The sequence below is a fragment of the Oncorhynchus nerka genome, linkage group LG13 (assembly GCF_034236695.1).
Source record: "Oncorhynchus nerka isolate Pitt River linkage group LG13, Oner_Uvic_2.0, whole genome shotgun sequence".
Classification (NCBI taxonomy): domain Eukaryota; kingdom Metazoa; phylum Chordata; class Actinopteri; order Salmoniformes; family Salmonidae; genus Oncorhynchus; species Oncorhynchus nerka.
The window spans coordinates 18,895,894-18,920,563 of NC_088408.1; the positions used below are offsets into that span (position 1 = coordinate 18,895,894).

General features: G+C 40.9%; 1 protein-coding gene across 2 annotated transcripts; it reads right to left on the bottom strand.

Moving 5' to 3' along the window:
• Position 1: 1 nt before the first annotated feature.
• tdrd6 (tudor domain containing 6) lies at positions 2 to 22,802 on the bottom strand. Of its 2 annotated transcripts, XM_065026228.1 has the most exons (18): positions 22,458 to 22,802; positions 14,035 to 14,109; positions 12,424 to 12,471; positions 6,223 to 12,193; positions 5,884 to 6,011; positions 5,670 to 5,750; positions 5,486 to 5,531; positions 5,284 to 5,351; positions 4,966 to 5,020; positions 4,646 to 4,728; positions 4,489 to 4,558; positions 4,302 to 4,381; positions 4,159 to 4,207; positions 4,004 to 4,080; positions 3,348 to 3,378; positions 3,150 to 3,226; positions 2,458 to 2,509; positions 2 to 780 (listed from the first exon to the last, which is right to left on the bottom strand). In XM_065026228.1, the coding sequence occupies exons 4-18, from the start codon at positions 12,110 to 12,112 to the stop codon at positions 662 to 664; spliced, it is 6,906 nt and encodes a 2,301-aa protein (XP_064882300.1). In that variant the 5' UTR covers positions 12,113 to 12,193; positions 12,424 to 12,471; positions 14,035 to 14,109; positions 22,458 to 22,802; the 3' UTR covers positions 2 to 661. The 2 variants fall into 2 exon arrangements, with proteins under 2 accessions (XP_064882300.1, XP_029532178.2); XM_029676318.2 differs by lacking the exon at positions 14,035 to 14,109.
• Between the last annotated feature and the right edge of the window lie 1,868 nt (positions 22,803 to 24,670).

The window sequence follows — 24,670 nt, forward strand, 5'->3', positions numbered from 1 at the left end:
GTAGTGGTGGTGTTGCAAGATTGTTTTTAATCATAGCTGCTGGTAGGACAAAGAACAACGCGTGGAAGGAAGAGCAAGATTATGTATTGTGTAAACAAAACAAAAAATTCAGAACACTGCACCTTTCTTTACAGGAACAACCATCTTGTGAAAGCGTCCAATATTTGAATATGGAAATATATAGAACTAAACAGATCAATTGTGCAGTGTTCCATAAATACACTAGGCTGAAAGGAGATCCGTTTAGAATACTGATGAAACATATTTCAAAGATTGACAATTTTTCTAAACTTGGTATAGACAGTAATATACTTACTACAAGGCAGGATTACGAGTTAGCTAACTAATAGGCATAGTCTGATTCAGCCAACTAAAACGTCTAAATTTCACTTTTATATTCCAGAAAATCAATAGCCATTTCTGGCTGCTTATCAAAGTTCTGGCTAACTCGTTGAACATGCTTTATAGTATACCCTCTGGGGTATTTCTGATCTTGAGCCAAATTAGGTAAAGATGGATGCTTACAGCTAAATAAAGAAGCAACGCAAATTACCAAATAAACTGGACACAGAATGCAAACAAAATGCCACTGAACAGATTGATTTAACATCCCAGATTACAACATGGAATAGAAGTGAATGTGTGCCTTCACAACAACACACTAGTCACTGGACTGGCTTTGTTCCTGGGTGGTCCGAATCTCTGACACAAAGATGACGTCATCATCGGAGTTCTCCTCCACTCTCAGGGAGAGATGAGTCACCTGTGACATCACAACTTCTGTATGAGAGAAAGGCGAGGGCAGAGAGATGTGATGAGAAAATCACAAATACAAATATCCTGTTTTTCCTGGTTACGAATGGTTTATCATATCAATGAGCTCTAGGCCCTCTATTCTTTTCACTAATGACCTGCCACTCGCAATAAACAAAGAGTGTGTGTTGACACAGTTGACAGTGCAATGTCAGAGCAAAATCCATGCCATGAGGTCAAAGGAATTGTCCATAGAGCTCCAAGACAGGATTGTGTCGAGGTAAAGATCTGGGGAAGGGTACCAAAACAATTCTGTAACATTGAAAGTCCCCAAGAACACAGTGGCCTCAATTTTTAAACAGGAAGTTTGAAACCCCCAAGACTCTTAGAGCTGGCCGCCCGACCAAACTGAGCAATCGGGGGAGAAGGGCCTTGGTCAGGGAGGTGATCAAGAAGCCGATGGTCACTCTGACAGAGTTCCAGAGTTCCTCTGTGGAGATGGGAGAACCTACAGAAGGACAACCATCTCTGCAGCACTCCACCAATCAGGCCTTTATGGTAGTGGCCAAACAAAAGCCAATACTTAGTAAAAAGGCACGACAGCCCACTTGGAGTTTGCCAAAAGGCACCGCAACCACAGCTAATGAAGTCAATGAAACCCTTAAGAGTTGCATTCTGTTTTGAAATGTGTAGCCAGTAATAAACTGGTCCTGAACATCTCTTTAACTAAGAGCATTGTACTCGGTACAAATAATTTCCTAAATTCTAGACCTCAGCTGAATCTGTTAATGAATGGTTTGGAAGTTGAACAAGTTGAAGAGACTAAATTACTTGGCGTTACCTTAGATTGTAAACAGTCATGGTCAAAATAGATTCAATGGCTGTAAAGATGGGGAGAGGTCTGTAATCAATAAAGAGATGCTCTGCTTTATTGACACTCCATAAAGCAAGTCCTGCAGGCTCTAGTTGTCTTAACTTGATTATCGTAGTGTCATGTGGTCGAGTGCTGCAATGAAAGACCTAAAGCTGCAGCTGGCCCAGAACAGAGCATGTCTTGCTCGTCATTGTAATCGGATGGCTAATATCAATACTATGTATGCCAGTCTCTCTTGGCTAAGAGTTGAGGAAAGACTTGACTGCATCACTTATCTTTATAAGAAACAATGTTTTGAAAATTCCAAATTGTTAGCATAGTCAACTTAAACACAGTTCTGACACAGACACTTACCCCACCAGGAGTCTTCACAGACCCCAAATCCAGAACAAATTCAATAAAGTGTACAGTATTATATAAAGCCATTATTGCATAGAACTCCCATCTCATATTGCTCAAATGAACAGCAAACCTGGTTTCAAAAAACAACAGATAAAGCAACCCCTCACGGCACAACGCCTCTCCCCCATTTGACCGAGACTAGTTTGTGTGTATGTATTGACATGTAGGCTATGTGAGCCATTTTTAAATTGATGTAGTTCTGTCCTCGTCTATTAAATGTTCTGTATTATGTCATGTGTCATGTTGTGTGTTGGACCCCAGGAAGAGTAGCTGCTGCGTCTGTAACAGCTAATGGGGATCCTAATAAAATACCAAATGAGTGTCAGAAATGAATTTTAAAAAAGTTATCCCTTCATCATTGGCCTGTTTTATCAGACAGTATTATTGACCAATTAGTAACTATGGATCCCGAAGATATGAACACATACCTGCAGAGTCTTCGCCAGGAAAAGACATCTCTTGCTCAAGCTGCACATCATTCTTAAATTGAATAGAAAATCATTAGTGTCATTCAAAGTTCAGACAATGAGTGCGGTTACATGCACACAATAATGTGATTATGGATAGTCAGATTATTATAATAGTTTAATTAAAATGTTAGCATGCTTTCAAGAAGAGCGATGTCCCTAATAATCCTGTTTACATGGAATCAGGCTACCTGATGTCACTGATAAATGAAAAAGGAAATGATAAGAATCACTCCTCAAAACAAATGCACCACAGTGAACATGTTATTTTTGGGAAGCATATTTGACTCCGAGTTTGGACAGTTTGTATGTGAAAACCAAGACGCATACATTGTTGTTCCGAACACACTAATACACGCGCTAAAGCGGGAGGCTCACTTGGCTGATGCGAACACATGCGCAGATCAAATACACAGCTGGAACAACGATTAAAGTTAACAATTCTAAATATTGCTCAGAAAACCAGGTGTTTTAATCAACGTATGCCAACTTCGATTTTGACCTTACGAGAAGCAGAGTAAGGTGTTTACATGACTATTTGATCATTTGACTACTGCCATAATCAGTTTAACATTGAAATATTAGTGTGCATGTTAACCTACTCATGGTGAAGAAGCACCCCTCCCTCCAGTGTTACTCAACAGTTCTGTTACCTTGTCCTGCGTAGCAGCACTGGATACTACTTCCACATCGGTCGCCTCTTCAATCTCAGCAAACTGTTCTGCACAATCTAAAGACATTTACACTGACAATTCACGTCAACAAGTCACTAAACACAAACAGTCATCCCACAATTGAGAAAATGTCTGAGTTAGTGTTGGAAGTCTGTTGTGTGAAGAGAAATGTTATACCTGAACAGACTTCATGACAGAGCAGATCATCCTAAAATGGCACAGAACAATATTAATGAAAGTTTGTTGCAGAAAATGTTAAGATTCCCCTCTACTACAACTCAAATAACTTTTTTGCTGTGTGTGTGTGTGTGTGTGTATATACACTGCTCAAAAAAATTAAGGGAACACTAAAATAACACATCCTAGATCTGAATGAATGAAATATTCTTATTAAATACTTTTTTCTTTACATAGTTGAATGTGCTGACAACAAAATCACACAAAAATTATCAATGGAAATCAAATGTATCAACCCATGGAGGTCTGGATTTGGAGTCACACTCAAAATTAAAGTGGAAAACCACACTACAGGCTGATCCAACTTTGATGTAATGTCCTTAAAACAAGTCAAAATGAGGCTCAGTAGTGGGCGCCAGTTGATTTCCATTGATCATTTTTGTGTGATTTTGTTGTCAGCACATTAAACTATGTAAAGAAACAAGTATTTAATAAGAATATTTCATTCATTCAGATCTAGGATGTGTTATTTTAGTGTATATAAAATAATTGTACTGCAATGAGGGCACTAGCACACAAACATTTCACTGGACCTTTTATACCTTCTGTAGAGTATGTACGTCACCAATAGAATTCCATTAGAAGAGTTCTGTTACCTTGTCCTGTGTGGGAGCACTGGATGTAACCTCCACAACATTTGCCTCTTGAGCATCAGTTCTCTGTTCAGTGGACACTACAAAAGGCATTTACATTGGCATCAATAACTACACAGAAATACTACAGCCTGAATCCACAAAATGTCATCACAAACCTAAACAGTCTTCATCAGGACTAGACTTTGATTCCCCTAGAAGGTCGTCCTAAAAATGAACAGAATATCATAAGCGTCCCAATCAAAGTGGATACAAAAAAACAATGCAACAAACTCCTCTCTACCACTACAAATATGCTTACCCTTTCCTGCGGGGTAGCACTTGATATACCATCTGCATAGGTTGCTTTCTTAATCTCAGCACCATCATCTGTGGATGTAACTGTAAAGGATACTTACGTTCATCATTTAAAATCAACAAACAATAAGAGTGCATTTGTCCATGTATGGATTTGTCTGACACCAATCAAATCAGATGTGATCACATACCTAAACCGTCTCCTATGGGACATGAAGTCACTTCTCTAAGACATGAGTCTTCCTCTAGCACGTCATCATCCTAAAAATGTAACCGAATATTAAGAGTATTCATAGTTCCGTTTTATGACGACAATGTGAATGTCACTTATTACAACCAACTTCTTACCTTATTATCCTGTGTGGTAACACTGGATACAACTTCTACATCAGTTGCTGGTTCAATATCAACTATCTGTTCTGAAATCACATCTGCAAAGGCATTGATCATGTTCAGAAACAGTACTTTTTTGATTGTTTGCATTTAGTGAAACCTGTCAAATGATCAAAGTTGTCAAAATGGGCTCTAGCAATGTTCCACTTTCATGTGTCTTCAGTACACCGGCATAAATGAAGAATGAGAATCAACATAATACAATCTTTGCTGATGTGTCATGTACTGCATTCGGTTTTAATCTATGAACTACAGAATGATGAAATACCACTCACCACTAGATTCATCTAATGGTGCACAAACATCAGCTAGAGTAGAGTCATCCTGGACCTGCGATAGAGCATGCTGGAGTTTAATTGTGAGTAACAGGAAATCATTCTCATGTGGAGGAAAAATGGGAAAACCAATGTATTAACATCTTGTTACAAAACACACCCTGGTTTTGCACACTACAACAACGGTTTTTGCACGGATCTACAATCTCAGTGTCGAGATACACCAGAAAGCCCTATAAAATACATTTTACAATGGCTCCATTTTAAAAACAGAGAAAATGCATAGAATCGATACAAAAAGTTTACAATTACACCTACCTCTGAGGCAGCCTTGCTCAGGTCATCTCCTGCAACGGTGTTGTCACTGTCATCTGTGTCTTCATGATCTGTATGTTAGCAAACCTGGGATAAGACTCCAAAATAGTGCAAGAAACTTTCACGTCACTGTGTTCTATATGAAGATGAATCCTTTGAGTCATATCAAAACACTGCGTCTTTAAGAGATCTGAGACATGCTTACCACGTTCTGACCCAGCATTCGACGACGCTGTATCGAAGTCATCGCTCTGGTCAAGTTCAAAGTGTAAACATATGATGCTCAAATTAACAAACATCACAATGAAATATATGACAAAAAGGCCATTATCTCTATAGGAAATCTTTGTCATGTGAAGATAGAGGGAGAAACATTCCTTGTTACAAACCTCTTCTTTTTCTGAAGACAACAGCTCAAATATATTGTGTGGGTCTACTATCATTTCAGTGTCGTGATCCAGCAGCAGAACCTAGCGTTTAAAAAAAATATATATTTTCCAGATAACAGCTCAGGGTTATATTTCAGATACAAATATATGCAGGGATACGTCTCACACATCAGTTGGTCGTTTTTAAACACAGGGTGTGGGGGAGCTTGCTTACCTTTATGGAGTCCTCAAAGATCTTCAAAATCTTTGCTTTACACCAACTCTTCTTAGCAGAGGACCAAACGACACAGGATGATGACCCAACTGGAACAGTCGGCTCAACTCTCTGAAGTTTACCAAACTCTAAAACAGACACAAAAAAAGCTAAACCTTTTAATATTAAACTAACACAGCCAGTGTAATAGGTACCATAAAGTACAAAAATGTATGTACTCTACTGCACGTCGCTCCGGTTAAGAGTATCTGCCAAATGACACATTTAAAATGTAATAAGTACTCAAATTTGATAGAATAGAATGCAAAGTTCAAATAGTAAATAACGTGTAGAACTCACCAGACTCAGCTACAACAGCAGAGACGTTGACATCCTCATCTCTGATTCCAGATTCCTCTTTTTTGGTCTCCAACTCCAAAGCCAAGGTCTCCAGTTCCTCATCTTTGGTTTCTGACTCCTCTGTGACAGCATGTTCTGACTTTGCACTCTCGACGACAGGCTCAGCACACAGTTTGAAAACTTCCTCATAGAGGTCGTCTTGACCTTGGTAGATGATTGAAAGAGAAGTCTGGTCAAAGTGTTCGTCGAAGTACAGACGTGACTCTGAGTCATCCAGACTGAAGGCTTTTTCCAGTACTGATACACTCCCACTTTCGTCTTTGTCTACTTCCAATGTGTCCTTTTTAGTCCTTGAAACCAAGATGTCTTTGTTCCCTTGGGAGGTTGCCGCTTGAGCCTCACATGAGACTCCACTCTCTGAGACACATTCGAGTCCTGCGTCACTTGGTTCCTCACAGACGATGATGATGGGAATGGACTTAGTCTCTATCCCTTCATTGGGTGTCTTTGCACTCAGACCCTGTATGGCGGTCATGGATTCTTGGATCTCATTTGTGTAAGACTGTTTTTCTTCCTCTTTGTCATCGTCAATTGACTCGGTGTCAAAACAGTCTGCATCTACTTTGAAACTTATCAGGTCCCCATCCTCTGCATGACCTTCATCTGTTGCTTGGGTGAGTACTGAGTTGTCCTGTTGCTCATCAGAAATGTCTGTGCATTTGTCCTCATCCACTAACTTATCAGTTTCACTATGGGCCAAAGCATAGTCTGTGTCATGCTCTCTGACTTTTTTATATGGCTCTTCGGGACTTGAGTTGGGCACTGCTGCCGCTTCCTCAACCAACTTAAATTCACCTACCAATGAAGGCGTGTCACCTGACATTGCAACTCCTGTAGGATCGGACTTGTCTTCGTCTTCAGACGTTTCTTTGTCAACAGAGCTCTTCCAGTACAGCTTCATAGTGTCATTTATCATTTCTTCCTCGCATTTCACCTTGAGAAAACATGTGATCCCACCCCGCTTTTGACTGGATACTCTCATAACTGTCAGGTGTAGAAGTTTGTCTTTTATGAGTTCTGATAACTGGTCAGCAGCAGTGTCATGCCAGGATCCTTGTGAATAATCAAACCCTTCAAGCTGACACTGGAACGCCTGTGGGGGAGTGTCAATGAGCACAGTTGGCATTGGCCTCACAGCTTTCAGATTGACTGTAGACTCATTTCCATAGTCCACAAAGAGAATGGATAGGGCATCTCCATCTTTTCTTAGGACTTCTGCACGGTACCACTGTTCATCGTCCACAAATAGAGCAATGCAAGGGCTTCCAGTGCATAGGGTTTCAGTGTCAATTAACGTTGATGCAACAGCATTCCCAGCGTCTGCAACAACTTCAGTGATCTTATCAAGTTTGTCTGATTCAGCAGATTGACACCAAAAGGACTGAGGTCCATTTATAGTAGAGGCATAGACTTCTACGGTCTGTCCCTCTGAAATGTCAGACTTACTATAACGAGCAGTCTTAACGTCGACCAAAGTGCTCATCTCTGGTGGCACACTTCTAGCAGAAGGGCTTTGTTGGGGCTCTTCTGCCTCTTGGTTGGAGCCTTCTGATGTCTCATGTATCACATCAGACGAGGCTGTTGCACTGCTGGGAGATATGTTGCACGTGATTGCTTTGCTGCCGTGCACTAGGCCAACCTCCCAAAAAGATCCAGACTGTTTCATGAACATGCACCCTAACCGTTTGTTACCGTTTAAACCAACTTTCTCTTTGAAGTTGGAGACAACTTCCGGATTCAGTTTGGCTTGGTTTCCGACAGTTGTCACTCCACTTAGGAAGCAGTGAATACTGAACCTGGGAATTTCAAGGAAGTGTTTGTCGAGTTGACATATCTTGGAGACTGAAACTGTTGCTGTATTTCCAAAGTCTATGAACTCAACAAGAGCTGTTTCGTTTCCCAGTATTTCACTTACAACTGCACGGTACCATGACAAATCATCTGGAAACTCTGCATTGACCAAGTCTCCTTGACTCAAGTCCTTAGTGTGAATGGTTGCAGCAGTTGACTGTTCAACATTGAGTTTCTCCACAATGGAATAAATGTCGTCTTCCTCCTTGATCAACTGTACAAAGAAACTCTGTGGACTATTGCAATGTGAGACAAAGACATCGGCTACCATGCCTGGATTTATGGATTTTGAGGGCAGGTCTGAGAGTTTTGGAAGATCTTTCACCTTTGCTTTGGGAACTTCAATCTCCTTTTGTGGTTCACTGAGGGATGGCTTTGGCGCTTGTGGGCCTTTAGTTTCCACCTGAGGAATTGGTTTTTCTGGTTGTTTCCTGGCCTCTGAACAAACTCGCTCATTAGGTCTCCTCAAAGGTACCCGTTTTTGATATGTTGTGTAGGTTGCTCGAGGGAGTTTCTCAAACTTTTGGGTGTCCTCGTCTGTTTTTTGTAACACCTCTTTAGTTGTAAACAGAGGTTTGGCCTCAAGAGCTGATGTGTGGCTGCTGGTTCCATCATGTGGTCTCCTGCTTCGGTGTACCACTTGCTCCTCTCTGTGCATCTCAAGGTTGAACTTCTCCTTTATCTTTGCATTCACTTGCATTTTCCTGTCATAGAGCTCCACCAGCAACTTGCCCCCAGGGTCTTTTGCCACCACAAGAGCCCTGAAGTTCCGGTCAGTCATACTGGTCTCAAACCAGCCGTTCACCTCACTTGTAACCTCTCCGGGGATATCAGAAAGCCCACACTGGACAGCTTGTACAGGCACAGACATGATCTCACTGGCCTCAATGGGAATGGGAAGCAGATCTGATTTTATTACTTCCAATGTGTCGCCATAATCTACAAAGTGCACCAGGATTGTTGGATTTCTAGACTTGATCTGCCCTCTGTACCACTCTCCGTCCGTGTATTTCGCAAAGCACACAGTTCCAAAAGTTTGGGGACAGTTAGTGATCTCCAACTGGCGACAAAGCGTGTTGATGGTCTCTGCAAGTCCTTTAACTGTATCTGCATTCCTTTTCAGCTGGCAGTAGAAGTGATTGACATTTTTCACACTTGTCACACTGACCTCTTCTTCACTCCCCGTTTTGATGTTGTGAGTGGAGTAGTAGTAGGTGTCCAACCGGAAAGGGGAGGAAGGGACTTTTTTGGCAGGTGCACGGTTTGCCAGTCCTTTCTGAACCATCAAGTTGCAGACACTCTGAAAGGGTGTTTCCAGATCCACCACATTGAATACTACTTTCTGGGCATTGTACATGACAGCATATATGGTGCACTTCAAGACCCTGTGGTCGGATGCTGCGGTGTCCACAAAGTCATGGAACTGTCTAATGGCATCTTCAGGCCATTCAGTGGTGTGAGAAGTAGGGAGGATAAGGTTGTACAAGCTGCAACGAAAGGCTTGACCTTTAAGTTGCATGAAGTTGGGATCTATGCGGCGTAAGTCTTGCAGGGAGACTGTCTTTGTCTGACCATAGTCTATGAACAGCACATCAACGTGCAGTGTTGCATGCTTCTGAATGACCAGGGCTCTGTACCACATTCCGTTGTCTGGGTGGCGGGCAACACAGGCAGGTTCCACAGGTTGCCCAAACTCAGTGTCAGCATAGTGCTGCTGTATGTCTTGCATGAGCCATTTTAGATGATTAGAATTTTGTGCTAGTTGGCACCAAAAGTCATTTGGACTCTCAATGTAAGACACATTGGCTTCAACTGAACTTCCTATTGGAAACAGGTATTCCTTGAAGGCAGTTCTGGACTCTTTGACAGTGGAATCGCTGGTGGACAATCCTTGAGGGCCAACACTTGCCTTGAACACATCATAAGGAATGGCACGTGGGTTCTGTGTTGTGGGGGCAATGATAGGCCTTGAAGAGGCCTTGTGAGGGGTCTTACTTGTGTCGCCCTTCTCTGCATAGCCAGCACTGCAAAGCAGCTTACTGACATCTCGCTCTCCATGTGCAGATGAGTCCATCAGTTGAACAATGTAAGCACCATGAGACTTTGCAGTTACGTGTACATCCAGGATCTTGTCTGCGATTGATTTTGTGAAGAAGTCTGTAGCATTTCGGCTCCATTTCTCCTCTTTTGGTCTAATACCGGCCAGCCTACACTTCAGTGCAAGTGCTGGCAACTCTTTAAACTTGTCAGGAAGGACTCCTAGATTGAACCAGTCAATCATCTCTGTGTTTCCGTAGTCAAAAAAGAAGACCCTGGCCTTGTTCCCAGTGACTTCAGACACAGTCGCCCTGTAAAAAGAGTTATCTTGTGATCTGGCAGCACAATAAAGGCCAACTTTTGGACATTCGACAACTCCTGCACTGACTGGGTTGCTGTAAAAATCAGCAAGATCATTCATCATTTGATTAAATGCATCTGCATACATTTGTGTATGAATCCAGAATTCTGAAGGGTTCTCCACATGTTGTACAACTGCCACATGTGAAGAATTCAGAGGGAGATCTTCGGCAGGATATTTAGCCTCAATTTCCATGGGATCACCAGAGTTTGGTGGTGCAGTTTCCTGAAATTTGATTCCATCTGGATGTGGAGGACTTGCACAGTTGTTGCGAACAGCATAATCTCCATGCACCTTCTCAGAGTCCAGCAAACATCTCTCCTTTGTGCCAAACAGTTTGTTGATGTTTGTGTTTTCATTCCCATAGAGTGTTACATAGTGGACTCCCTCTGACAGACTCTGGTACTCGAACTTGGCGATCACAGTCCTGTTCAGAAGTAGGGATTTCAGATATTCAATCTGGGCAGCCGTCCATCCAACGCCTTTGTCGATGACGCCGTGGAGGGAGCAGACGTATGTGACAACAGGCATTCTGAAGAACTCTGTGGCCAGTGGTCTGATGTTCTCCGCTTGGACAAACTGTTTCTTCCCATAGTCGACATGGAGCACTTCAACCACATTATTGGCTGGAAAGACATGTTGTAACATAGACCGATACCATCTTCCGTCACTTGCTCTTGAGGCACATGGGGAACCCAACGTTTCGGGTCTGGTGATGCCCGTTTCCACTCGGCCTTCATAGTGTTGTGTAATCTGCTCCGTTAGTTTCTTCAACTCTTGAGAAAACACCTTCAACTGACAGAAGACACGCAGTGGGTTGGTTACCTCCGTGACAATGACCGTCTCTACGGTTTCCGTTTGCAGCTCTGGATACATGTAGTGCTGCTGCTTCTCAATTTGCTCACGGGTCTCTAGTGGGTCATTTCTCACGGAGGACTTCTGTGGATATTCTGTAGAGTTTGAAGCCCCACTCTGCAATGACATTGAAACGTAGAGCTTGAACTTATCGGTGCTCAGCTTCTTAGCAAACCCCATTTCGTGCATCTGTCTAGATACGCAGGGCACATCCAGGAGGAAGGTTCTATGGGGCACCAAGATGTCCTGGACACATGCATCAACTGTCTTTCCGCAGAGGGATTTCAGAAATTCTAAGGCCACTGGAGACCACCTGTTCTCAGGTGACACGGGCAACACATTGGAGAGAACACAGAATTCTACCTCAGGGGGTAGGTGGAAAAACTTTTTCTGACCCCAAGCCAACATGCTAGTGGTGACACCAAGCATTCGCCCTTCGTCAATTAGGAACACATTGTAACTTGAGCCATTTCTTGAGACTATGCGTACCCTATACCAAGTTTCATATATCTGAACCAGGCACACATCTCCAGGGTTTCCCTCCAACTCACGAAAGGTTTCTCTGGGAAACTGAATGTCTTTTCGCAGGCGTTGATAGGCAATTTTTCGCTCTTGATCAAAATTGCCCCATAGCTCCACAATATCACATTGGGGATTGCAGTTCACCCTTGTTATGAGAACTGAAATGTTTGAACCTGGTGTTGGGAGCCCAGGGATTGAACACATTTTGCCGTTGTCAAAGTATTCCGTCTTCCATCAACTATCAATGTCCATCCAACAAATCCTAAATGTCAAGGTCCAATGAGTCTAAGAAAAGAAGTCAGTAGATTAAATTCTGTATTTTGGACACATTGAAAAACTTTGATAACAATAAAATAAAAAATACTCAGCAGATAAGTTGTTGGGCACATTGAAGGAGAAATTAGCTTTTTTAAATATATATTTTTAAAACTTTTACCAAATCGAAACTTTATGTAAATGGTAGGAAGGATCCAGACACTTTTTTTTGCGATTTAACTTGTTTTTGAGAAACTTACCCCAACTCGGCGAGTCACTTCGTCATCCTTGTTGTGCTGTACAGGGCTCTGAAAAAAACATGAACAAATGCAGATTGAGTCGCATAAAATCGAATAAAACCTTGCGGATAAAGTTCGGAATGACAAATTCATATGTCTAAAGACCTTCATCACTATAATGAGAGCTTTTCAGTTTCTAAAAGGAAGTATTTGTATGTTTCAGAGCCCCTGTACTGCACAACCAGGATAAGGACTTTATCATTATAATTATAAAGGTGGGTGCTTATATTTATCGTATTTCACAAATGTACACGTGTGCATTACAGGCATCTATGATTTGGAAATGTGTTTATGCATATCCCAACTCCCCCATAGACATCCTCGGAGAGTGGGGTCGCAGCCAGGATCTGCCATTATCAATGGCAATCCTAAACCAATTAGGGCACCGACAAATCTTGCACCTTGTCGGCTCAGGGATTCAAACTGGCGACCATTCGAATTTCTGGCCCAACGCTCTTACCACTAAGCTATCAGTTGACTTGCTGGTTGAGGTAAGATTCTCTAAAACAAGTGAAATGGCAAAAAAAAAAACGTGTCTGGACCCTTCAATAACATGCCATTTACACTAACGATAGAGGTTTGGTTGTAAAAAGCCAACTTCTCCTTTAAGTTTGATTGTACTATTCAATCAAAACTAGAGGTCGACTGACTATGATTTTCCAACGGCGATACCAATTATTGGAGGACCAAAAAAAGCTGATACCGATTAATCTGACGATTTGTAATATATATATATATATATATATTTGTAATAATGTCAATTACAACAAAACTGAATGAACAATATACACTTATTTTAACTTAATACATAAATAAAATCAATTTAGTCTCAAATATAATGAAACGTTCAATTTGGTTTAAATAATGCAAAAACACAGTGTTGGAGAAGAAAGTAAAAGTGCAATATGTGCCATGTAAAAAAGCTAACGTTGAAGTTCCCTGCTCAGAACATATGAAAGCTGGTGGTTCCTTTTAACATGAGTCTTCAACATTCCCAGATAAAAAGTTTTAGGTTCTATAACATTTGTATTTCATATACCTTTGACTATTGGAAGTTCTTACAGGCACTTTAGTATTGCCAGCCTAATCTCGGGAGTTTATAGGCTTGAAGTCAAACAGCGCTGTGCTTCAAGCATTGCGAAAAGCTGCTGGCACACGCAGGAAAGGGCGGTTTGAATGAATGCTTAGGAGCCTGCTGCTGCCTACCACTACTCAGACTGCTCTATCAAATCATAGACTTAATTATAATATAATAAAACACACAGAAATACGAGCTTATGTCATTAACCTCTCTGGGATATGTGGGACTAGCGTCCCACCTGGCCAAAAGCCAGTGAAAATGCAGAGCGCCAAATTCAAATAAATTACTATAAAAATCAAACTTTCATGAAATCACACATGTAAGATACCAAATTAAAGCTACTCTTGTTGTGAATAGAGCCAACATGTCAGATTTCAAAAAGGCTTTTCATCGAAAGCAAAACATGCTATTATCTGAGGGTAGCACATCCATATTTCAACCCTGCGGGCATGACACAAAACGTAGAAATAAAAATATAATTCATGCCTTACCTTTGACGAGCTTCTTTTGTTGGCACTCCAATATGTCCCATAAACATCACAAATGGTCCTTTTGTTAGATTAATTCTGTCGATATATATCCAAAATGTCCATTTATTTGGTGCGTTTGATCCAGAAAAATCCCTGTTCCAACTTGCGCAACGTGACTACAAGATATCTCAAAAGTTACCTGTAAACTTTGCCAAAGCATTTTAAACTACATTTGTAATACAACTTTAGGTATTTTGTTACGTAAATAATCAATAAAATTGAAGATGGATGATCTTTGTTCAATACAGGAGGACAACAAACTGTAGCTAGCTTTCTGGTCACGCGCCTCTATCTAACAGTACGCTTCAAGTGACCCTCGTTCAAGATGGCCGTACTTCTTCATTTCATAAAGGAAAAACCTCAACCAATTTCTAAAGACTGGTGACATCCAGTGGAAGCGGTAGGAACTGCAAGAAGGTCCCTTCGAAATCTGGATTCCCAATGAAAACCAATTGAATAGAGTGAATTTAAAATTTAAAAAATCTGAATGGTTTGTCCTCTGGGTTTCTCCTGCTAAATAAGTTATGTTATACTCACAGACATGATTCAAACAGTTTTAGAAACTTCAGTGGTGTTTTCTATCCAAATCTACTAATAATATGCATATATTATCTTCTGGGGATGAGTAGCAGGCAGTTGAATTTGGGCATGCACTTCATCCGGACGTGAAAATACTGCCCCCTGTCACCAAGAAGTTAATATGGTAAAATCCGGAAACTATCATTTCGAAAACAAAATGTTTATTCTTTCAGTGAAATACGGAACCATTGCGTATTTTATCGAATGGGTGGCAACCCTAAGTCTGAATTTTACTGTTATATTGCACAACATTCAATGCTATGTCATAATTATGTAAAATTCTGGAAAATTAATTACGGTCTTTGTTAAGAAGAAATGGTCTTCACACAGTTCGCGTCGAGCCAGGCGACCCAAACTGCTGCATATACCCCGACTCTGCTTACACAGAACGCAAGAGAAGTGACACAATTTCAGGCACCGCATTGATTATATGCAACGCAGGACAAGCTAGTTAACCTAGTAATATCAATCACTAGTTATGTTAAGATTGCTTTTTTATAAGATAAGTTTAATGCTAGCTAGAAACTTACCATGGCTCCTTGCTGTCTGCACTCGCATAACAGGTGGTCAGCCTGCCACACAGTCTCCTAGTGGATTGCAATATAATCGGCATCCAAAAATGCCGATTACCGATTGTTACGAAAACTTGAAATCAGCCCTAATTAAAATCGGCCATTCCGATTAATCGGTCGACCTCTAATCAAAACCAGTAATTGGTGTTGAAGGAAAGGTTGAAAATAACTTAATGTACTGAGGGAATACATATTTTAATCATAGCCGAGTTGATTTGTTTCATACTGATAACATTGGTTGAGTAGACAACACGAGTCAGAGCATGTTCTATCGCATTAGGAATGCCCAGATAAAAATGTTGAGTAGCCTACATTAATCAAAACATGTATTAACTAGTAGAATGCATAAAAGGAACAGTGTTATTGATCGCTCCTTACCAGGTTGAATAAATATTGCACCATGTATCAAATTGATCTTTACAGCTGTTTAACAAGAACTAAATCAGTTCTCATCTAAAACTACTCAATACACCAACTGATCATTTAACTTCTTATGGCTGGGTGCAGTATTGAGTAGCTTGGATGAATAAGGTGCCCAGAGTAAACTGCCTGCTACTCAGTCCCAGAAGCTAAGATATGAATATTATAGTATATTTGGATAGAAAACACTCTGAAACTTCTAAAACTGTTTGAATGATGTCTGTGAGTATAACAGAACTCATATGGCAGGCAGAAACTTGAGAAAAATCCAAACAGGAAGTGGGAAATCTGAGGCTTGTAAGTTTTCAACTCATCCCCTATTGAAGACAGTGGGATATGGTCATCTTGCACTTCCTAAGGCTTCCACTAGATGTCAACAGTCTTTAGAACCTTGTTTGATGCTTCTACTGTGAAGGGGGGCCGATGAGCAGCCATGAGCGCAGGCTCGCGCGTTCACGTGATAGTTGCGTTCCATTGCATTTCTACAGACAAAGGAATTCTCCGGTTGGAACATTATTGCAGATTTATGTTACAAACATCCTAAAGATTGATTCTATACTTCGTTTGACATGTTTCTACGGACTGTAACGGAACTTTTTTACTTTGTCTGCTCGTGCGTCATGAATTCAGATTACAGGGCTGAACGGGCTAATCAAACATTTATTGTGGAACTGGGATACCTGGGAGTGCATTCTGATGAAGAAGTGAATATTTATAATGCTATTTATGACTTCTGTTGACTCCACAACATGGCGTCTCTCTCTTTGGCTGTTTTGGTCTCGGAGCGCCGTACTCAGATTATTGCATGGTGTGCTTTTTCCGTAAAGTTTTCCTGAAATCTGACACAGCGGTTGCATTAAGGAGAAGTTTATCTAAAGTTCCATGTATAATAGTTGTATCTCTTATCAATGTTTATTATGAGTATTTCTGTAAATTGACGTGGCTCTCTGCAAAATCACTGCATGTTTTGGAACTACTGAACATAACACGCCAATGTAAAATTTTATTTTTGGATATAAATATGCAACACAACATACATGTATCGAACACAACATACATGTATTGTGTAACATGAAGTCCTATGAGTGTCATCTGATGAAGATCAAAGGTTAGTAATTAATTTTATCTCTATTTATGCTTTTGTGACTCCTCTCTTTGGCTGGAAAAATGGCTGTGTTTTTCCGTGACTTGGCGGTGACCTAACATAATCCCCCCCCCCCCCCTTAAAAGACCTAGATGCACTATTGTAAAGTGGCTGTTCCACTGGATGTCATAAGGTGAAAGCACCAATTTGTAAGTCGCTCTGGATAAGAGCGTCTGCTAAATGACTTAAATGTTAAATGTATGTTAAATGTTTGTGGTGCTTTCGCTGTAAAGCAGGGGTGTCAAAGTCAAATGGACGGAGGGCCAAATAAAAAAATCAGCTACAAGACGAGGGCCGGACTGTTCGAATGTTCATTGAAAATTTTTTAAATGACGCATATAGTCTAGTGAACCTAATTGAACCTACTGAAAACCTAACAAATATATTACAATATGATCAGATAAATAAAGCAATATTTTCTTATGGCTCTGTCAGTAATCTTTAATTTTCAACAGACACAAAAGACAAATTTCCTTTATATAAATATCCCCATAACATGAACATTAAATGAAAGAAACCGGTATTCAAGGCACCATCAGTAGACTATATTTTCTATTTTAGCAAAAGTGGGCTAAATTTACTTCAAAGAAAAAACAATAATAGCAATTTTCTATCATCCACTCAACTGAAATATTTTTAAAATATAATTGGATTGAAATACAAAAAAATAAAGTGCAAAAATCTATTAATCAAAAACAACACTTTGTTTAAGGAGAAGTAACATGCAGTGAAAACAAATATTAAATTTTAACTTTTAAACTTGAACTGAGTAAAAACTCTAAATATGTGATTGCACAGTAATGTTCACTTGTTTGAGGTTGAGGGTGATACTTGGTGGTGTCCCATCTTTTCCACAAGTTCATCAATGTTCGGGGTAAGGCTCTGAGCTGAAGAAATCCTCAGAATTGAGTGGAGGTGTTCAGCAGTAAGTCGACTTCTGTGTGATGTTTTGTTCAGGTTCATCAAAGAAAACAGTTGTTCACACAGGTATGTGCTGCCAAACATAGACAACGTTTGAGCAGCCTGGATGCGCAGCTGGGGCATTGTGCCGGGGAGGAAACGGGCGAACTCCGCAGCACCCACTGCCGCATATTTTGCCCTCAGTGCATCATTGCATTGGAGGTCAATCAACTCCATTTGGAGGTTTGGTGGTGAGCTTTCCACGTCAACAGCAAATGGGTTACCGAGCAGTTCCAACCTGCTTTTTTGTGCTTCAAAGTCAGCAAATCGGCGTCGAAAGTCAGCGGCAAGCATACCTATTTTATCAGCCAACTGTGTGCTCGGGAACGCACTGGTAGAGAGCTTCTCTTTCATGGTCTGGCAGCTGGGAAAGTGGCTCAAATTTTCTTTCCGCATCTGCGTCTCCCACAGAGTCAGTTTGGTTTTAAATGCCTTCACTGTACTGTACATATCAGAGATGACACGATCCCGACCCTGCAGCTGCAAGTTTATTGCATTCAGATGACTCGTAATGTCACACAGAAAAGCCATTTCACACAGAAACATTTCGTCTCGGAGTTGTGTTGTGTCTTTCCCTTTGCTGTCCAAGAACAGACAAATCTCCTCACGAAGCTCGAAACATCTTTGAAGCACCTTTCCCTGGCTTAGCCATCGCACCTCTGTGTGATAAGGCAAATCACCATGCTCCGTTTCTAACTCCGTCAGAAATGCCTTGAACTGGCGGTGATTCAAACCTTTGGCTCTGATAAAGTTAACTGTGCGCGTGATGATGCTCATTACATGCTCCATTTTCAAGGCTTTACCGCACAACGCTTCCTGGTGTATGATACAATGATAAGCTGTCAGCTCACCTGTCGCGTTTTCCTCTTGCATCTTTTCCCGTATCTTCGCCACCAGTCCGCTCCTGTGTCCACACATCGCAGGTGCTCCGTCGGTTGTCAAACCCACGAGTTTTTCCCAAGGCAGCTCCATCTCATTTACACATCTTGACACCTCTTCATACAAATCATGCCCGTAGTTGTGCCATGCATAGGACGTAAAGCCAAAAACTCCTCTGTCACGCTTAGGTTGGAGTCCACTCCGCGGATGAAAATTGACAACTGGGCAATGTCAGAAATGTCGGTGCTCTCATCCACAGCCAAGGAATATGCAATAAAATCTTTTCCCTTTTTCACAAGCTGCTCTTTTAGATTGATGGACAACTGGTCTACTCTCTCGGCAATGGTGTTTCTGCTCAGACTCACATTTAAAAAGAGTTGCCTTTTTTCTGGGCAAACTTCGTCACAAACTTTAATCATGCAGTTTTTGATGAAATCCCCCTCCGTAAATGGCCGGGCTGATTTAGCGATCTCTTCTGCCAAAATAAAACTGGCCTTGACAGCAGCCTGGCCTTGTGATTTGGCTTTTTTGAACAGAGCCTGTCGAGATTTGAGGCCTCGTTTTAATTCCTCTGCCTTTTGTAGCCTTTGTTCCATGTCCATATTCTTGTTTTTGTCCGCGTGTTTCGTTTCATAATGTCGTCTCAGATTATACTCTTTCAGTACCGCCACACTTTCTCCACACAGAAGACACACAGGTTTTCCAGCTACCTTCGTGAACATATACTCCGACTCCCACCTTGTTTGAAACCCCCGGTTCTCAGTATCCACCTTCCGTTTTGCCATTTTTGATGGGTATCTGAAAGTTAATTTTACTGTGATGCTGACGACTGCTGTGCCAATAAATATTGAAATGAAGCAGCCTACTGCTCGGTGCGTCACCTTTGCATTGTGGGAAATGTAGTATTGGTGCGTGTAAAAGATCTGCGGGCTGCCGGCTTGCTGCGGGCCGGTTCTAATAATAAATCAAGATCATCCCAGGGGCCGTAAAAAACCTTCTTGCGGGCCGGATGTGGCCCGCGGGCCTTGACTCTGACATATGTGCTGTAAAGGGTTTATGAAATCGGACACTGTGGTGGGATTAACAACAAGATTATCTTTAAAATGGTATAAGATACTTGTATGTTTGAGGAATTTCTGTTTGAATTTGGCGCCCTGCACTGTCACTGGCTGTTGTCATATCGATCCCGTTAGCGGGATCTCAGTTAATAAAAACTGGCAATTGAATATGAATAGGCCAATCTGAATTTTGCCAAGGTGGTGCCTGGTTTACATTAGGGCACTGTACAATGGTTCGGGGAATAAAAATTGGTACCCCTGTTTTCAATACCTTACCTTTGTCCTGGGTAAAATAAAGTTTGCGATGCCTTTGACCTTAACAAGGGCCCAAGGACCAGTGGAAGCAAAATAGCCCCATAACATCAAAGGTACACCCCCATATGTTACCGTAGGTATGAGGTACTTTCCTGCATATGCTTCTGTTTTTAACTCCCATCCGGCCATGATTGGGAGTCACATAGGGCGGCGCTCAATTGGCTCAGCATCGTCCGGGTTTGGCCGTCATGGTAAATAATAATGTGTTCTTAACTGACTTGCCTAGTTAAAATGTTACATTTTTATCTATCTAGCTAGCTAGAGATATATATATAAATATATAAAATACTGAGCATACAATATAGCTAGTAATTGTATTAGTCTTTTTGCTCATCTTTATCAAGAGTGCCAATAAATATGGACGCGACAGTATATAAACTGATTATGCACTAATGCAAAATAAGATTGGCATATCAAGGGAATTCAACATCCAGCAAGATTTGTGTTAAGTAGGCCTAAGCAATTTTTTTATATTTTTACTGCAATTCTTACTTCAACCTCAATCACACGGGAGATATGAACATTCAACATTAATGTATTGTATTGGCATGACCGTGTGCAGTCTTCACCCGCAATGTTACACTGACCAGTTGATCTTACAAGGAAAAAGAACCTGTGAAATGACAAAGAAGCCATTAAACGTGTCCTATTGGGTGTACTAGACAGAGCAGGGTTCCCTGGTTAATTTTATTTGGCCTGCCAAGTTCTGGGCTTTAAAAATAAATATATATATTTGTATTGTTGGACATAAGATGTAAAAACACCAGCAAATCAAATTCAAGTTATTTAAATGTAGGAAATCTGTCCAAAGTATTCCCTCACATACTAGAGATATACACTGAGTGTCAAAAACATTAAGGACACCTGCTCTTGCTCTTTACATGATAAACTGACCAGGTGAATGCCATGATCCCTTATTGATGTCACTTGTGAAATACACTACAATCACTGTGGATGAAGGGGAGGAGACAGGTTAAAGAAGGATTATTAAGTCTTGAGACAATTGAAACATGGATTGTGTATGTGTGCTGTTCAGAGGGTGAATGGGCAAGACTAAATAATTAAGTGCCCTTGAACGGGTACGGTACAGTAGTAGCTGCCAGGCACACCGGTTTGAGTGTGTCAAGAACTGAAACGCTGCTGGGTTTTTCCACCCTCAACAGTTTCCTGTGTGCATCAAGAATGGTCCACCAGCCAACTTGACTTGGGAAGCAATGGAGTGAACATGGGCCAGCATCCCTGTGGAACGCTTTTGAAGAGTCCATGCCCCGATGAACTGAGGCTGAACTGAGGCTGTTCTGAGGGCAAAAGTGGGTGCAACCCCATATTAGGAAGGCGTTCCTAATGTTTTGTATACTCAGTGTATGTGATCTTAAATGTAAGCAAGGTTAGAAATTATTATAGTTTTAGTCAAAATGTTTTACATTTTTGGGCTTGTTGCAATCAATTTGCAGTCTACAAATGTGTAATTATGTTCCAGGCCCCTGACCATCTGCTCAAGAAAAATGTATCAGCTTGGGGCTTAATCTAGTTGATGATCCCTGTACTAGAGAAATATAGTGGAATTCACAATCTTGACATTATGTAGCTTACCTTAACCTAGGCAATCTTTTCAAATAATTCCCATTAGCCTACTCTCTAGGAAAATCATACACAATCGATAATAACCCTTCCAATGATCAAACCTCTCATTTAGGCCTATTTTACAGACATTTAAATAATGTAACATAGCAGGCAAATTATACAAAAGGCATCTCTTCTAAACAACTTTGTACATAGTCAAAATAGTTGTAGCCAACCAATGAAATGTTATGATACCATCAATCTGTCAGTCCGGTTATTTCTTCCCATAAAGTCACTATCAACTTTGACGTTACTGCCACCATGTGGGTTAAAATGGTAATGATTAGTATTCTTATTCGACTCCACCAAATTGACATGTCTTTGAGCTATTATGGGTTCACAAACACAACAATTGTTCTCGGTCAAATGTGTTTATCGTGCAGTAACATGTGGTATACCGTTTTAAAAACACCAACCCTGAAAGGCGACGCTCTAACTACTAACTACAGACCAGAAAGAATTACAGCACATGGCCAATGCAACTTCCTGTCAAACCAGTTGGGATAGCCAACTTAGCTGGGTAGCCATCTCAATAGCGATCTATGAATATACCATATTCAGTAAAAACCCGTTAACTACACAATTTCACAGTTAAAATGCCATGTATTAGCTGACAATCCACACAAACGACGAATGTACAATAACTATAGTAGCTAGTTTGCTAACGTTTGTTTGGCTAAAATGCAACCAAGTTAGCCGGAGCAGCGTGCAGGAGACATTAGCTAAAGAAAGGCAAGCTGAAGTCAAAATAAATTGGCTAACTAATTTTAACTAGATGAATTTAGGATTCATCATCCACGTCAAAATAATTATCAGTAGTAGCTAGCTGCTCACCCTTGCTTTGCAAATAGTTGTCCTTCTAGCGCTGATCAACGACGTTTCTTCAAAAAGGGCAGAACAAGCACTTTCAAAACTTCCCTCAATTAACTTGTTAGCGGCGTCGCGCCATGGCGGGAGACTTCTCGTTCTCAAAATGAATAATAACGTTACTCACGTCATCAACGTTCGGAAGCTAGTATTATTGTGCAAGTTAAATAAAATATTTGATGCGATCTGCTTATCAATAGGCTACAGTTACATTTGAAACTGTTGGAAATTTGCAGGCAGGGAAAGTAATACGATGCTTTGAAGATGCCGCTGTTGTATGCAACTAGCTAGCTTCTTTTGCAGTAAGTGGAGTGACCGGATGAAAAAAATGCAACAGCAAAAAAATGTTGCACTTGGCTTCTGTTTTCGTCTCCACCCCACTCAACAGGAGGGGACTAATGGTATCATCAAATCACAGATAAAGAGTTTTATTATAATCCGTATATTTAGCTTTCCATGCCTGCACATTGAGAAAGGGCATATGCCCTACACAAACCTACAAAAATCATGTAAAAAAAAATATGAATGCTGTTGGATGGAAAACCTGGGTTACTTATAATGACATATAATGAAAGGCCGAAAGGTCAAATACATTTACCCTAAATTCTTTGAGGGACATGATGATCTGGGTTCTAGGACCAAAGAAGGTAGCCTGGTTGCTGTCTCTGTTCAGCTATTACATTCCACCCCTTGCTAAATTTGGCAAATGACCAGAGTGGCAAGGAGTGGAATATTAGCTAGAAAGACTGGTACCCACACTACAAAGACGGGTCCACAGAAAACCATCTTTGACCGGTCTTTGCATATCAGTTTTATTATCAAGAGGCACTGCATAAAGACACTTTATTACAAGTTTGACCCTGAATTACAAGGCAAGGCCCCAACACATATGCCTATGTTTTCAAATCAAATTGAATTAATCACATGCTTTGTAAACAACAGGTGTAGACTAACAGTGAAATGCTTACTTATGGGCCCTTCCCAACAATGCAGAGAAAGAAAATAGATAAATAATAGAACATTAAAACACGTAATAATAAAAGTAATACGTTTGCACTCCCCTCATCTCCAAAGTTGATCTGAATAGGTGAAAGCAATATTGTGGGAGTGTATTACATAGTGTAATACATTGGGAGATCATTCAAAGAGTTTGAGTCAGATAAAAACGGTGGGAAAACGGGAGATGGTTTGTCAAAGAAGAATGGTCGAAAGTGTAAGCAGAGGGAGCTGAAGACAGGAGGAGAAATGGAAGTGAATGAGGGTGAAGTATCGAAGGTGGTAGGTGCGGTAAAGTCATCGGAGACCGAGGTATGCACCGAGGATCAGGATGAAGAAGAGTCTTTGACAATAGGAGTGAAGTTTATGAAAAAGTGGACTCTTGCCTTTTGGCTGATCCATTTGTGGTTTCACGGTGGGTGAAATCGGTGAGGGTAAATAGAAGTGGTCTAGTGATAATTGTTTGTGTTTCTGATGGGCAGAGGAAGAATGCACTCAAAGTAAAATGAATAGGGGTAAGTAAAGTGAAGTGTTTCATTCTCAAGAAAAAGTCACCAATGAAAGGAGTGATAACTGGGGTAGCAGTAGATATAAACGTTGACCAGCTGAGGGCAAAGATTCCCGGTGTATGTGATGCCTGTTGTTTGATGCGACACAGACAGGGTGGTGAGAGTGGGGAAGCAGAAGAGTCATTGTCTGTTCTTTTGAGTTTTGAAGTTGAGTCTTTGCCTGACAAAGTGAAGTTAGGATATATAAGTTATCATGTACGAGCATATGTGCCGAATACATTAAGACGTTACAGGTGTCAAGCTTATGGACATGTGGCAGCAGTGTGTAGGAGGGAGGGTCCAAGGTGTGAGAAATGTACAGAAGGGCATGAGACAAAGGAATGTGTAGTATTGAGGAAAGTAGTGGAATGTGTTAATTGTAGGGGTGCCCATTGATTTGGGAATCAGAAAAGTCCCATGCGAGAGAGGCAGGTTGAGGTTTCCAGGGTTAGAGTAGAGCAGAATATGTCATATGCTGAGGCAGTGAAGAAAGTAGAGGAAGATGGGTTAAGGGGGAGGAGTGGTGAGAGTAGTAAAGATATACCAGTACAGAGGGAGAGGCCAAAAAGTGAAATACCTTTCAGTAAGATTGGATTTTTAGCATTTATAAAAATGGTTATTAATTGTACTGCAGGG